Source organism: Dermacentor variabilis, chromosome 4, assembly GCF_050947875.1.
Source record: "Dermacentor variabilis isolate Ectoservices chromosome 4, ASM5094787v1, whole genome shotgun sequence".
Taxonomy (NCBI): domain Eukaryota; kingdom Metazoa; phylum Arthropoda; class Arachnida; order Ixodida; family Ixodidae; genus Dermacentor; species Dermacentor variabilis.
In genome coordinates, this window is record NC_134571.1 from 18,457,061 (window position 1) to 18,473,285 (window position 16,225).

The window sequence follows — 16,225 nt, forward strand, 5'->3', positions numbered from 1 at the left end:
CGTGTTTCCCGTCGGAGGGAATACTCACGTGCGGGAAGTTGAGGGGGTTAAGGCGGGTGAGGGATTATTTGCTTTGGGAGGGCTGTGTGCCCTGCTGGTCAGCAGCAATATTGTGAGGGTTCGCATGCAGCATGGCCTTACTCCCTGTTCCACTAGAACGCGCAGTGTCGCGTAGGCACCAGACGAGGCTGGACGACCCTCACTCGAGGGAGGCGTGGCGTTAGACATTGTACGCACGAAAGTGAAAGCGCACCCGCCGAAAGTCATCAGCCAATAAAACAAACTAGATCGCTTCTACAAAGCTGCCCATAGAAACAGCATGTAGACGCGCGCATCATCCCTCCGTAAATGAACTCAGCTCTTTGGCTTCTTGCTATCTTTCATTTCTTTATTTCGTTTTTTTTATGAGAGGGAGATTAAAGCGGCCTGCTGGAAAAAAATGTCGAGAACGGATGACGGTGCCTTAAATTCGAGCACTGAGCCGCCTTCGGATTAGCGTCAATCTCGAAGTATAAGCCCCGGTACACTCGTAAGCTACACTTTTCTCATTTCAGTGCTGCGATATTTACGGTTTAACGAGCTCCTGGAAGTGGAGAGCGATGGGCTTCCTGAAAACAAACTTACTGCCGCCCACCCCTGTAAGGAGCGCCTCGAATTTCGACCGCTCTGTTCTCATTCGAGGGTCCCTCTCTGTCTTCGAGTCACGACTTGCGTTCCTCGCCGTCAACACTATGTAACTGGCATAGATTCGTTGCAACTAATTGCCGAGAAGGAATGTAAAACGCCGATAACATAGATAGATAGATAGATAGATAGATAGATAGATAGATAGATAGATAGATAGATAGATAGATAGATAGATAGATAGATAGATAGATAGATAGATAGATAGATAGATAGATAGATAGATAGATAGATAGATAGATAGATAGATAGATAGATAGATAGATAGATAGATAGATAGATAGATAGATAGATAGATAGATAGATAGATACTTGAACATTTTCTCTTTACTTTTTAGTTTTTGTTCTTCGCCGCATCTCACAGCTTTGTGCGTTAGTAGAAAGGTCCACGCACAACCAATGATTCCGCTTGATGGTTGATTGACTGCCGTGCCAAATTTCTATCCGGCAGTGTTCGTACGAAATGCTATAAAAGCAGCATGGCCTTCAATATATACCTTGTGTCATGCTGTCCAAAAAAGTTTGCTGTTTGTCTTGTTTGCACTCGTTAATTTGTAAGTCGCGAAAATCAGTCTTTTCCTGTCATTTGCCTGTATTAATTTTATCATCTTTGTCATCTTTTCACTTGTATACTTGTTGTAATATAAATGTAATAATTCTTATTACAAATACGTTACTTCACACGCCTGCTTCTTGTGTCTTATGCTATTTCTTGTCTGCACATTTATAGCTTTTGTCAAATTGTAACTCCGGGGCCCTATAACGTAAAACTATTCCAATATGTTTTTATTCCAATCTCCTCACGTCAAACTTACGTAAACGCCGACGCAAGCATCGGGCAGTGGCTCGCAGGGTTCTCTGAACAGACCAATCAAACGCTCTCCTCATTTATAGGAGGTCACATTTGTTTGCTTTAAAACGAATAACATTACCTACACTGAGCGGCTTGTCTTATCTAATTGACTGACAATAGGCGAGGAGAACGCCCAAGTGGAGAGTGATTCGATGGGGCCGAGGCAGTGCACTGAAAATCGATAAGCGGATGAAGAGGGTGATGCCGGCGTCTGCGATTGGTCTTGAGCTTGAGGTGGCTGGTCGAAAATCGCGGCGGCATGCCACGGAAGATTAAGAACGCTGCTAAACCGGATCCTCCGCAAAGAAGAGTTGGCAGAGCGAGGTCGTAAACCTGCCGAAAGTGCCCGAAAACGTTACACAGCCACACAAGAAGTTTTATTGCGCGCAAATAAACCCATGCTCTCCGGCAGGTGCGAGTAGCCAGTGCCTGAGCGATCGGCGGCAGCCGTCTTTTATTCCTTCCGGAACGGGGTAGCCTGTGCCTATTCAGAAAAAAAATTCAGTTTTGTTCGGCATATTAATGCTGCTTTAACGTGTACACGTCACTTTGACGCGGTGAGTTTTCGCGGTTTTCTGACGTCGCGTGACAGGCAGATGAAGTGGGTGCAGCCCTAAAACTTTTGACCAATAGCCGAAGTCTAATGGCGAAAAGGCGTCGAATAAGAAATAACTATTTTTCTTTTGTTCGACCCAATCATGCATAATCAGTGTGTGCACGTCACATCAGATGGGGAGCTATCGCGGTATTCGTGACTTCGCGTGACAGACAGGCGAAGTGTGGGTGGTCCAAAAAAGTATTTGACCAATTCCGGAGGGCTGACTGCAGAAGCGGAATAGAAAAGTTTGGAATAGCTTTACGTTATAGCGCCCCTGATCATTGTGTCATTTTGGTGGTGAACTTGGGTTTCGAGAAAACAGGCGCCCACGAAGGCATTTTTTTTTCCTTTTCGCCGGTCCCCTAGGCAACTGCATGATTTTTCCCCCCTAGTTGCCTGAAATAAACTTCAAGCTTCAAACTTGGGAATTGGGAGGCCTCGGAGGTCATGCGGCGAGACTCCAGGGCCACAGACATTCGCATTGATCATGTCAGTTATTTTACAGTCGGCATGTACAGTAAGCTAAGAAAAAAAAAGACCAAGACATGATCATGCTGGTAAATGATGTAGCAATAGGTGGTGTACAAAACATGGTGCATATGAGGTGTTTCCGGTCCTGTAATTGCTTACGGCGCATGTAATCCGCGAAAGCATCCCCTTCAAGACTTGTGCCTTTTACCACGAGGAAGCGGTCGCTGGAGCGTTGATTTGGACACCACCTATTGTACATAACGCGTTGCTGGTAGCCTTGCGTGAAAACTTATTCTGTCACATACAATTGAGCCGCGTGCTGATGACATGCTGCACACCAGATTTATTCGAATATTGGTCGACCATTCCTTTTCCGGGAATGTTGCCCAAAAATGAGCTACCAACCTATATTCGTCATCAAAGAATGTCGACCTGTATTCGTGAACAAAGCCAGCAAAAGCATGGAGCTAACGGAGTTCCCCCGTCGAGGTCACCTTAGCGCTAGTCGGGAGATTGCTCAGACTGGTTGTAAGATACGCTGAATATCCAGTGCGCTCAACGGCACCGGTGATTTTATTTCTTGGCGAGATCAATATATAGGCGTTGACGTTTATTTGTGTCCTGCCTATATTCGAGTAAATGCGGTGCATTTTCAACAGTATCTGTATCATATCATAGAGTTGCTCATAGAATTTCTAAAAATCTCGTAACGAATGCCACTGCAAAAGCGTACACATTTGGACTGGTATGTTCAGACTTGAGCAGAAATCTTGCAAAAGAACCCGACGTAAGGAAAGGACAGCTGTCTGTACTACCCTTACGTCCGGGTTATTTCGCATTGTTTCTTCTCAAATGCCGTTGTCTTCCGCTCGCTACAAATATAGCATTGTACACTTGAAAGTTATATGCGGTCATTAAACGAGTTATTATGTTGTTCGCTTACATGTGTCCTTGCAAGAACGTTAGTTAAGGAGAGGCGGAAAGTGAGCCTCCAATACCGGTTCAGCCATATTTAGAAGAAAAACGCCACGACGCCAAAAGTAATCGAATCATATGCCATCATGTACTGATTGAAATAGCGCGCCGTGAATATCGCACAAGAAAATTAATTTACACGAAAAGTCATCGCTTATAAGGTACCCATACAATATGCCTTAAATACGCATTTGTTAAGGTTGTCTTTTTCGTTACTTTTTTTTACCACTTGAGTTATAAATATCCCTGCCTGTGTTGCCTGTGCCCTTGTTTTTCTGCGCAAGAGATATTGAAAATATGAATATTCAACCCCGATGTTAGTCAAGCCCCTGGCAATGCTCACAGGATGTTTTCTGCTAACTGCTCGCTCCGCGAAAGCTTGAGGTTGTAAAAAAAAGAAAAAAATGGGTATGTGAGCCGGCACCACCCAGAATTGTCGGCTCCCCGCTGCCCGTTTAAGCAAACTACAAAAAAAAAAAAGGGGGGGGGGGGCACGAGCGCGTGCGTTCTTCACTGCGGCCGAGCAGCGACGCGACGCGGCGGTGACCAAGAAGCGCTGCTCGCTGGACGTGAAATGGAATGCTGAAAAACGTAGGCACCGAAGTCTCGCTTTTATTCTTCAAGTTTTTAAGGCGCCCCGGGGACTTTAGTTCCGTGTTGCCAGCACCGCTGATCAATATGTTTACGTCGAACATCGACTCCAGCACCCGCGTCTCGGCTAGAATACCACGTTTCGTAACACTATACAGAAGTTTTTTTCTTCCTTCGATGTATAAATTCGACAAAGCAGTGTTCAAAGAGGGAGCATGCGGATGTTTTACAGCTCGACGATGCTGAACACGTGACAAGTACGAGCTGTGCAGGCACAGAATGGCGTGGTCAGACGCCTTGAGTCAAGAGCGTGTCTTTACGGTCAAAAGCAATGCCGCAGCAAACATGATTCTTGGTACTGGTACTACAAAAACATTGGCGCGTTCACGCCATACATGCGGATGCAAAATGAGCAAAATATGCTCGAATGAGCAAATGTGCTCTCACACACACACACACACACACACACACACACACACACACACACACACACACACACACACACACACACACACACACACACACACACACACACACACACACACACACACACACACACACACACACACACACACACACACACACACACACACACACACACACACACACACACACAAACACACACAAACACACACACACACACACACACACACACACACACACACACACACACACACACACACACACACACACACACACACACACACACACACACACACACACACACACACACACACACACACACACCAAGTGTGCCGTGTAACACACACACACCAAGTGCGCGTGCGTGTGTGTGTTACACGGCAAACCTAGTCGTATAGCTGCTTGCGCATTGTGAGCATAGTACTTCATAGATGGAAAACCTCAATCACTCTGTGAAGCACTGCGGTCCCCAGCAGTATTTCACTATTTCTCTCCCTGCCTGAAATTGGAATGGCTGACAGACCTGCACGTGATCTCTGCAACTGCCAGGAGAACACTGATCACGTATTGTGCTACTGTCCTCAGTTTGAAGCACACAGACAATCAATGATCAACGCTTTCAGGAAACTAGATGATCGTCTTCTGAGGGAACATACACTATTAGAACACTTTCCCCGCCGATCATCGGCCCAGTAGGTACTAAAGGCACTTTTGTGGTTTCTGAGAACGTCTGGCTTGTGCGAGCGGCTTTGACTCTGTACTGCTGTTCATGCACGACTCTCTACCCCATCTGGCTCTTCCTCTCCCTTCTTTCTATTCCCCTTCTCCCTTCCCCCAAAGCAGGATAGCGGCTCGTTAACATCCCTGCTCCTCTCTCTCTCTCTCTCTCTCTCTCTCTCTCTCTCTCTCTCTCTCTCTCTCTCTCTCTCTCTCTCTCTCTCTCTCTCTCTCTGCCTCACTTCTATAGCGCCTGAATTCCATCCGTTGCGTAACGAAAGTTGGAAGCCACTTTTGGGTGCTTTACTTGTACGACGAAGTACGTTCAGCAGTACATAAAAATAAAATAAAAGAGAACGAAAGATAGAATTAAGGAATAAAGAAAACACAGTAGACTGGGGAAGCCAGATTCCTCGAGCGATTCTGGTAGAGAGAGATGAAGGGGAACAAAAAAACCCATTGCTCACAAGGCTGGCCACGTACAACACGATTTCTGGCTTGTTACTCCCCCTCCCACCTCCCCACTTCTATTGTGGGTGATTTCTTATCCACAGCGTGTTTTTTCTAATGTTATTTTTTTATTGACTTAATCGCATCAGAAATATTTCGTTATTAACTGGTAACCTCAGTTCGGCGGATGATGGGGGCGATAGCTGTTGCAGACGGCTCATTAGTAAACTAATATTGGTTAAGTAACTTTTTCTTTTTGTTGCTAGAGTCAAGGCTCATGTGTTGCAATGTAGGTATTTCAGGCGGTCACCGCGGCAGGTTAAATCGGTTTACGCGATTACAAAAAGAAAAGTAGATGTGTGCGAATATTCTAAGTTTTCGAATAACGAAGCGACTAGTGCCCTACTCGATTGGCTCTTCGAATCGAATAGTAAATGCGGAAATTCTCGTAAATGCGAATATCTTTAAAATGCTTTTTGAATATTTCATAACGCAAACTGCGCCCAAATAAGCACAGAACTGGAGCAAAGGTACGGTAAATTTTCGTACCCGTGGCCATAGTTTAAACATAAAACGTGAGAATTTGCGCAGTGGAGGAGGCTACGTCACTTACGTAGCCATACTTTACAGGCGGTACAGCGATCATTCGCACTCTTTAAGAGCCCTGTACATGCGAAGGAACTACTTGTTTGCTCCTTATGCTCCATTCGTGCTTTTAAATAACAACGCTTCATACCGTACTATGTAATGACAGAAACGTGCTTATTTTAACAATACTGGGATGTAATGATCATTTTATATTAACTTTAACAACGGCTATTTATTATTCGAAAACTACCGCTAAATATTCGGTTCGATTCTAGTACTATTCGATTCATTTTCGATTCAGTCTCAAAAATCACTATTCGCACATCCCTACAAAAGAGCCAGCAGCAGTGGTACATCGTGACCGACAATTGGCCCACTTTTCTATACGCTTCGATTCCGAAACTGAGCGCACAAATAGCGCCCTAAGCGTTGTCCACGTGACTGTTAACGCGCCGCTTGGTTTCGTTATGCCAGTGGTTCGACCACCTGCGCGGGCGCCTTACTTCGCGAAGCGCATCGGTCGGTGACAGATAAACGCCTGTGGTACGAGCGCGCGAAGACGTATTGGATTTCTCAGCAATGCATAACAATGCATGCATCGTAGTGAGCTTCTTTGCGCCACGAAAACGTATAAAACATCACGTGGACAGTGCGTCCGGTGTTCTTCCTTGCGCCCAGTCTTGACGGGCGTGGGATCCTGTCTATTCGTGTTCCTTGGTCCATTTTGTAAGAACGAGAAGAAAGGGGGTTAACCGAGGGGCCCGATCTTTATTAATCATATCATGAGAAGCCAACAAACAGACACCAAGGAAAACATAGCGAAAATTAGTTGTGCTTACTAATTGAATTGAACAAAACTATAAATTAATGGCAATGAAAGTGGATGAAAAAACAACTTGCCGTAGAGTTAGGGAACAGTCCCACGTCTTCGCATTACGCGTTGTTTGTTGGCTTCTCATGCTATGGTCCATTATGTGCTGTTCAAGTAAGTTCCTTGAGTAGACCGACAATCAAACTGCTGACCAGGTGCTTTTTAGTTTACGCGCTTTATTTTTCTGTGCGCTCTTGTGCCTTTCTTGCGCAATTTTAGCATAATGTTACGCGTAATTCACAAGTGCGTGTGAGTTTGTTTAGGCGTTAGTCCACACTGGGCGGCAGTAGCATGCAGTGACAAAACTGCGGCCTGTACACAGACATATGTTTTGTTAGAGGCATGTTTTACTAAAGATATTCGAGGACGTTCTCAGTGCATGCATGGCTTTGCTTTAGATCTTGGCCTCGGCATAAGTGCTAGCGCACTTCGAGCATCCAGCGTTCAACGTGGATGCCTGTGCAAGACGTGGTACGCGGTTCCTCTCGTTTGCGCAGGCGGCGCTTCCTCGCTAAACGTGAACTCCGGATCAATGATTGAGCGCAGAAAGCAGCAGCGGAGGGTGTAGGCTGTGTTTACTTGAGAAGTGTAGCGGCTGGGAATCGCGATTACTAGAGCGTGGCAAGCCAATGCCTTGACAAGCCACTGCGCGGGTCATCCTGCACGCTGCCGTACAACCCGGGTACTGTCGTGGTCACTGAGGCAATTGCGTTGCTCGGCCCGGGCAAGTTCATTTACGATTAGCATAAGCAAGACATCTTTTTCAGAAATGCCGTTTCTTTGGCCTCTCGTTAGCACGGAGCCGTTATGGTGTAAGCTATGGTATATCTGTTTGTGGTTTTTCATCTATAAAAGGAGAGTCAACAGCGGTTGATATCGAGGAAGAACAAGGTCTTCTTGTGAGTATCAGTGTACCATGTGGTTTGTTGATTAGACTGCGCTACCTTCGGGATAGGTCCACATTTTTTCAGACTGCAATATATCCGGGATCGGACCATAGTTTTGGTTGAGTAAAGCTACACTTACGGCACCGCTTTTAGGCGCGCGCAGTTTGAACTAGAGCATCTGGGTTCCACTTACGTCCTTTTGATCATCATTACTGCTCCGTACATATCTCTGCGCTTACTTTTTGGTGCGTCTTTTTCGTTCCAAGCTTAATTTTGACGCCTTTCTTGCTGCGCTATATATGCGTGCACTATAGAAGGCCTCAAATCGTCTAATTTGACGAGACGAATGTGGCCAGATACCCAGATACACATATCTCACGAACTCCAAATCGATCTGAAGTCTCCAAAGAAGGCCTGTTGTTCAATAGTTTACAGACATTCTGCTGTCTTGCACGATGGGTATCGAAGCGTCATGGCCTGAGCTATCCTATTTGGCCATGTGGTCGTGGCGGTTGGCTTGGTTCAACACAGTACCACATTTACAACGAAGCTTTCTTGGCCTCTTCCCTCCACTTTGTGGCTGCAGGCTGCTGTCTTGCACGATATGACCCATGGTGCCGCCCACAATGCCGACCGTGGCAGCTTGGCAATACCAAGAACGTTGTTAATTAAAGCGAAGTTATCTTTGCGAATCCTCCCGGATTTTCCTGACCGTGGCCTCAGGGTGCTGTCTTGACGAATGGATCGCACTTAAGAAACAAAGAAAACTTAATTACCTGCCCCACGTTGGGATCAAACGTCGGTCCCGCAGCGCAGCAGCCCGACGTTCCGTAGCCAATAGGCCGCAGTCGCACGCACGCTGTGCCATCGGCAACTAAGCTCTTCGAGATCACCGCCCCGTGCGTCACGTTGCGTAGCACTGCAGGTGCGCGCGCGAGAGAGCGCCAATGTCCGTTGCGCCAAAGGCGCAGGAACAGAAGTGGACACGTTCGTAGCATGTTATTCGGTGGCAACTTCACGAAAGCTTCGCTCCACGTGGACTCCAAAATGTGCTTTGGATCTGCTTAATATTTTAAGCAATGCATTAGACAACTAACTAAACAATGAAATAATAAATTACTCAATTAATTTAGTTAGCTAGTTAGTTGGTTAGTTTTTAGTTAGTTCGTTCGTTAGTTACTTAGTTAGTTAGTTAGTTTGTTCGTTAGTTAGTTAGTTAGTTAGTTAGTTAGTTAGTTAGTTAGTTAGTTAGTTAGTTAGTTAGTTAGTTAGTTAGTTAGTTAGTTAGTTAGTTAGTTAGTTAGTTAGTTAGTTAGTTAGTTAGTTAGTTAGTTAGTTATACCCAAATGTTCCGTTTGAGGCAGTTACATCGGGGTGGGCATATCTAGTGGGTAATATTTCAACGCGACAGTGTTAAGGGCCCCGTGTCGTGGAAAATTCGGCGTCGGTGTCCAGCGTCGGACGTCGTTTCAGCAAAAGAAATTTCGAACCAAATTACGAAACACGCATACCCAACCACTATTCTACCACCAAAGTTGTTCATCATTTGTCTCTCATTTTTTTTACAAAGTTATTCCTCGGAATCTTGAGAATGGCAGCCCCCTAACAAATGTAATATAAAAAAGAAAAAACACCGATAGAGCATATCTTTTATGTTAGCTCTTTTCAGACTGAAATATTAAAAGTGCGAATCAATAACAGGAGATCGACCCACGCAAGAGGCCGCGTTTATACCGGGAAGCTCGCCTTCGTGTATAGCGTTCGCCACCAGCGCTTCCCTGTGAAGGCTATGGTTACATAAGCTGCAGTTCCCGGGAAGCATGAAAAGCATCCAGGGGTATTTGAATGCTGTCGCGTTCCACTCTTAAAGGCAAAGGTTAAGCTTCCCCCAAATTTTAAAGAAATATAAGATGCATGGCGGAGTGGTGCACAGCTTCGGCTGGAAGAGGATTCAGTCCCTCATACGCTTGAATAAAGAAGTGCAGATGAGCGTCGGTGCGAGTTGCAGAGGAATAAATGGCCTTTTTTGTGACGGAATGAAGTGCGATGCGCAGGTGGGATGTTAGTCTGATGTAGCAGTGAGTGGTAAAACTCATGAGAAAGGCATCTCCTTACGGTTTTGTTGCGCTGCTAAAGGGTTGGAAGATTCAGTGATGACTTAATCTTAGTGACGCTAGTGTGGCAAGAGTAGTCGGAATGAGCAAACCTTACTGGGCGATTCTTTGTAGAATCCAGTGCTATTGAGAGGTTAGATTGGTATCGGACCCAAACTAGAGTGCGCTGGAATGGGGGAGTGGGTCCAGCGGCCGCCTGGGCAATCGCCGAGGGTGATTCAAACAACTTTGAAATTGCGGCGGCGCTGCCGTCGCCTTAGGGAGAAGAAAGAAATTAGAAGGGAAAATCTGTACGATAACACACAAAGTACAGCGCCTTGCTATTTGAGGCTCGAGCCGGTTGCCTAAGGACAAAAACATACTGGAGCAAATATTTGCAACAAGATGAGGCATGCGTGTGCTGCAACGAAAATCTGGAGACCACTCAGCACATCCTAATGGCATGCGAAGGGATTCACCCAGTGAGAACGATCGGTAACGCACACCTCACAGAAGCACTTGGGTTTAAAGATGACGGAAGCGTCAACCGGTCAGCAGCCGAGATTAAGCTAGAAATGCTTAGAGTAATGGTGAAAAAAAAAGCAGGAAACAGATTGATACAACCGAATCTTTTGCAGTCATAGCAGCGGTACAAGGTAGATTTTGAAGGAAAAAAAAAGATTAAGGAGATGTATACAAAAATGCTAGATAAAAAGCATGTATAGCATACCTGATTAAATCAAGCAGGCTAGGTGAATATTTGTCACCGCCCCGTTTCAAAGGTTATGCCATTAAATCATCATCATCATCATCATCATCATCATCATCATCATCATCATCATCATCCTGAAGCTTCGGCGATTTCACAGCGCCCATTGGCTGAGACGAGCTCACGGGCTGAGTAGCTGTCGTCTGCATGACGCACTGTCGTTGTTGCGTCGTTTGCATCCTTTCCGTCGCTTTTTCTCCCTTTTTTTGACTAGAGGTAGGTGGGGAATAAAATTACTGTTTCCGGCACCGAGTATTAAAACTAGGTGTAGCAGTACTGAAACGCCCTTCAAAGCTCCATGCAGCAGGGTTAGGGTCTCCGACGCGACAAGCGTCCGGCCGGCGCGCGGGGCCGCTCATTCAGGTGAAGGCGACGGTGGCGCCACCAACTTTTCAATAAAGAAAGCCCAAGCGGGGAGCCCACGCTGGACCCGCTCATCTTTCTACTCAAACTGAGCAGCCTCTACTCAAACTGAGCATGCGCGTTCCAGTTTGGGTCGGCCAAGTGTCATAAGTATGCTAGTAGTTTTACCGGATGGAGAACGACATGTAGATTACGGCGCAGTTATCATAAGTACATGATTGGTTTCGTTGCTAATTCTGGAAATGTGGGGGGGGGGGGACCAACCGAAGGGATTACACAAGCTCACGCCGAGGTACTCTCAGGAAGTGACGGCACATATTTCAGAGCCGGCTATATCGTACGTAGTTGAAAATAATGATTAGCGACGATAAAAAAATAGCTAATGACATTTTGTTGACATCGAGAGACATTACTCACTTACTACACCCAGCTTCAATGAGGTTAAAGTCAGACTGAAGGGCACAAATATGATCGTCGTTAGTAATAAGACAGCAAGTTACAAGATCATCAGCAAATAGACGGAATTTAGAAGAGCAATAGCTGGGAAACTCATTAATGTATGTTAAGAAGAGTAGTGGTTCCCACGATAGTGCCTTGCAGCATGCTGGAAATAACGGATGATAAAGGAGAGAAGGTTCTTGTTGGCGTAAACGAACTGTTGACGGTTAGTCAGAAAGTTGCGCATCCACTCGAGAACAAGAAGGTTAAGATTAAAACTCGATATCTTTAGAAAGAGCCGTTTGTGAGGAACCTTGTCAAGAGAGAGAGAGAGAGAGAGAGAGAGGTCATAAGGGAAAGGCAGGGAGGTTAACAAGGCTGATCCCGTTAGGCTACTCTACATTGGAGAAAGGGGATTGAAAGAGGAAGAAGGAAGTTCAAAATTTGCACTGTTACAGACACAAGCGTTCATCGCTAAGTCAGTTACAGGCGGCCATGTAGGCTGATGCATTTCAAGTGACGCAACAGCGCCTTTGTGGCATTGCACATAGCAGACGCAGTATGCCACGGGCCCTAGGTCTTCTCCTCTGTGAAAGTCGGGTCGTCTAAGTGCCCCAAAGCTGTGCGAAGGGAGCTCCTCTCGTCTTCGTATATATGTGGGGCAGTCACACAGGAGATGTTTGGTCGTTTCTTCGACACCACATGTGCTGCAACTGGTACCGTCCGCCATTTCAATTAGGAATGAGTAAGCGTTTGTGAAAGAAACTCCTACTCGCAGGCGGCACAGTAACTTTTCGACCCGTCGGTTATGATCAGGTAAAAGTTGTAATGCCATATGCGGGTCCATGGCATATAGCGCCGGTTGGTGAACTCCGGTGTGTTCCGTTTACTCAAATTAATAATATGGGCAAGACCACTGAAATGCAACACTGCATCCGTTCTGAACAATGGTATCGAGGTTCCCTCACATTCATCCTGTGCCTCATGGGCAGCTTTGTCGGCATTTTCATTGCCAGTAATGTTGCAGTGCCCAGGTAGCCACTGAAATACAACGTCGTGGCCTCTGTCCACCACTTGATGGTAGCGTATTCGCATTTCTGCTACCAGTTGTTCGTGTGGGCTGTGGCACAGAGCTGATAAGAGTTATTGCAGGGCTGTCTTTGAGTCACAGAATATAGCCCAGATGATAATGATTGCTGAAGGATATTGCATAGAGTGACACTTGTGATGTGTTTAGTGTTCTTTAGGAGCTTGGAACTGATTCCGTCGATGCCAGCCCAGGATATTAACTGAAATGATTCTATTAATTTGGTGGTACTCTCTGCTTTGAATGTTATACCAGGCGTGTTTTGGTGATTAAGGTAGGGACACTCCGGGAGCTCAGCGTTAGGTTCAAAGGTGGACACGGAAGAGAATACAGAGTTGAGTACTCGGGACACGTTATGGTCAGGAATACGGTTATTGTCGTCATCGTACATTGATAATTGATACATTGATAATGATCTTTAATTGTCTGGGTTAATGTACATCCATAATTGCCTGGGATTGTTTCGCAGCATGTCAGGCAGTGTGGTTGAGTAAAAAGTACGTTTAGCTGTCGCGGTTAGTGAGTCGAAGCTTTCTCACTGGTGTTATATATATGTCCCAATAACCAGGAGAACCACTGAAACACGCACAAAATGGAGCCGAGGCTTCTGCTGAGTGCGGAAGAGACAGAGGCTTGAACGGAACATCGAACGGAGCAGGAGAGCCTTCTGCACGCGGCGAAGCGCGGTGGAGGTCGCGAATGCATGCTGGTTCGAAATGTGACAGCGTCCTTGCAGAACACCAAAGGAAGCTTCGCTTAGAGAGATTCCCACAGCGCGTGGTGCCCACATAATTTCTTCTGTCTTTTCTTTTTTTTTAGCAGTGAAGCTGTTAAGGAATACTTTCCCCACTATCGTGTCCGCGTGTAGAAAAAACTCCCGAAGATAGGGCAATACCGGGCTGACCCGCGGCGGAGGTGCAGTTCGTGGCCCATACACAGCTTCGCCGGTCATCCTTCTTCACAGAGTGGAAGTTTTCTTCTTCCTTTTTGTTCTGTCTGTTTGTTCGGAATTACGAATGTATCTTCGTGAAGTAGACCATTTTTTATTCGCGGAGAGCGTGTCCCCCGGGAGGGTGTTCATAACCAGGGTAGCAAACTCGCCTCCCTGGGGAAGAGTCGCTCCTGAAAGATACGTATTGAGCCATCTCGACATGGGCCCCTCGCTCGCGCTAAGAGCCCGGCGCAAAGTCTTTGTCGATACCGTAGCCGAGTGATGACGACACTATTTCTGGTGAAAGCATAAAATTTGATCATGGAAACATTTCGAACTCTATGACACCGGGCTGAAGATAAGTATATTCACATGGTTGTTAAGATTATAAGCATCTTCGAAAAATAACGTTGACAATAATATAACCAGCTGTTAAAGAAAGAAGAAAGAAAATGAATAATGTCTCTAGGAGAAAAAGCAGAAAAAATCTAATGATGTTCAAAAAATAATAACAAACTTTGCATCACGGCGCCTCGTGGCCTAACACTCTTTCTTCATCCTTCAAACGGGGCGTCTACACATAAGGAAGTAGAGATAGAGAGAGTGAGGGAGAAAGTATGCGTGTGCGTATATATGCGTGCGTGTGTGTGCGTGTATAGATTTTTTTTTAGAATTGATTCTGAGTGTTTCCTCCCGGAAATATGAATAGTTGGCTCTAAGTACGTGTATATTTTTTTCAATCTTGCCTACAACTTACATTGCAGATTTTCTACACCATGCTAGTTGCAACGGGTGCATCTCACCTCAGCTCTACGTTTCACTCAACAGGTGAGATTACCACATCGCTTCCTCATGCTCAGGAAATGCCCACTTTTGCGGTCACTCTATTATACAGACAGTTATGGTTGGTGCGATGCTCTCTTGCAGTCATTTATTGTTTGTTGGGGATGCTATTGCAGCTTTGCGGAATAGTGAAAGAAAATTAAAGCAAATTGCGGAAGAGGCTCTATTACACCGTGCATGTATGCCGATGCGCGGGGTTCCTCCCCCGTTACAAAGACATCCTACGTTATTATACACGCATTCGTCGCACCCACGCCGCACCACCGCCGTCCTTCTCGCGAGAGGTAGCAGTGGCTTTACGCCAGTTACAAACCGCAACTTTTCCAAATCTTGTCTCTCTCAATAAATTCTACCCACACTTTTATGCAGATCGTTGCCCTGGCTGTGGCAGCTCGCCCACAATCTTCCACGTCACGATTGAGTGCACTGCAAACCTCTTTCCTCCCTTGCCAACTCTCCTTTACCCCCTACGCAACAGAGCTGTGGGACGATGCCCTCCGCAACGGACCTCCCGAGGTCCTCCCAGCTGAGATACAACGGGCTCGAAACATCGCCGGAATCATCTTAGGGACACTGGACTGAGGGTTCCCCCCACACTGCTCTCGACGTTCAAATATTAATAATAATGATGTTTTACTCTCTCCCCCGTAGAAACATACCAGCACTCCATCACTCCGTTCGCAGCTACCTTTCTCCCCGCGTTCTTGGTTTGATTAGATAACACCCGCCCCCTATAGGTTACCCTGGATCCGGCCCTGCCTCCAGAAAAGTTTTGGGCTGAGTCGCTCACTGATACGACATTCTTGGGTTGTTGCAACATATTAAACTTTTGCACTTGCGTCATTTGATATATATTCTAGCTGTTGAGCCTCAGACACGTACGTCTCTCTTTTTTATTCTTCGCAGTGGGCTTCACGCTGATTCTCTTGCTGCTTATTCTGTCCAGCTTTTGCATCGTATTCTCCGTGGTTCTGCTCTTGGGCCTCTTTTTCGTAAGTTGTTGTCTTTTTGTAGGATTGAACTGACTGTTTAACAAAATGCTGAAACTTGTGACTAAGCCCTGTCAACTGGTAAACGCACAAGTTATCCCAGTGAAATGATTGATTCGAGAGTTTTATGAAAACTTAGACGCCGGAACTTTACTCAATTTTGCAAAGACGCACGTGACGACAATAGGGAAATTTAGCCCGTTTGTGAACTATTGCCGTTTACGGAATGCCATAAACGTGTCGTGCAGGGGGGTCATCTTGTAACGCCGAATCCTATTAGAACCAGCACACAAAGTGAAATTTAAGGACCATCTTATGCTTGTAGATTAATTTATGCGATTTACCGTCCCAAAGCAACACTGGTGCCGTAGGCAGACGCCATAGGGGGAGTTCCGTATTAATTTTGATTTTGACCTAATTCAAAGTGCACGACGTTGTTTCTTTTTCTTTTTTCAATTCGCCCCCGTCGAACCACCGCGGACTGGGATTGAGCCCTTGACCTCGGGCTCAGCAGCCACCGCGGCAGGTGGCCGTGCTAGGCTTAGTTGCTGGTGCAAAGACGTCCGTAGAAACAACCATTGACGTACAGTGACTTTCTTCCATT

At 46.0% G+C, this 16,225-nt stretch overlaps 1 protein-coding gene across 1 annotated transcript in view; it reads left to right on the forward strand.

Annotated features, from left to right (window-relative positions):
- LOC142578732 (uncharacterized) overlaps positions 1-16,225 on the forward strand; it is a 68,407-nt gene that overhangs the window by 12,368 nt on the left and 39,814 nt on the right. The window contains exons 2-3 of the mRNA XM_075688247.1: positions 14,554-14,617; positions 15,539-15,624. Of these exons, the coding sequence (XP_075544362.1) occupies positions 14,554-14,617; positions 15,539-15,624 (150 nt within the window). The remainder of the gene's footprint in view (positions 1-14,553; positions 14,618-15,538; positions 15,625-16,225) is intronic.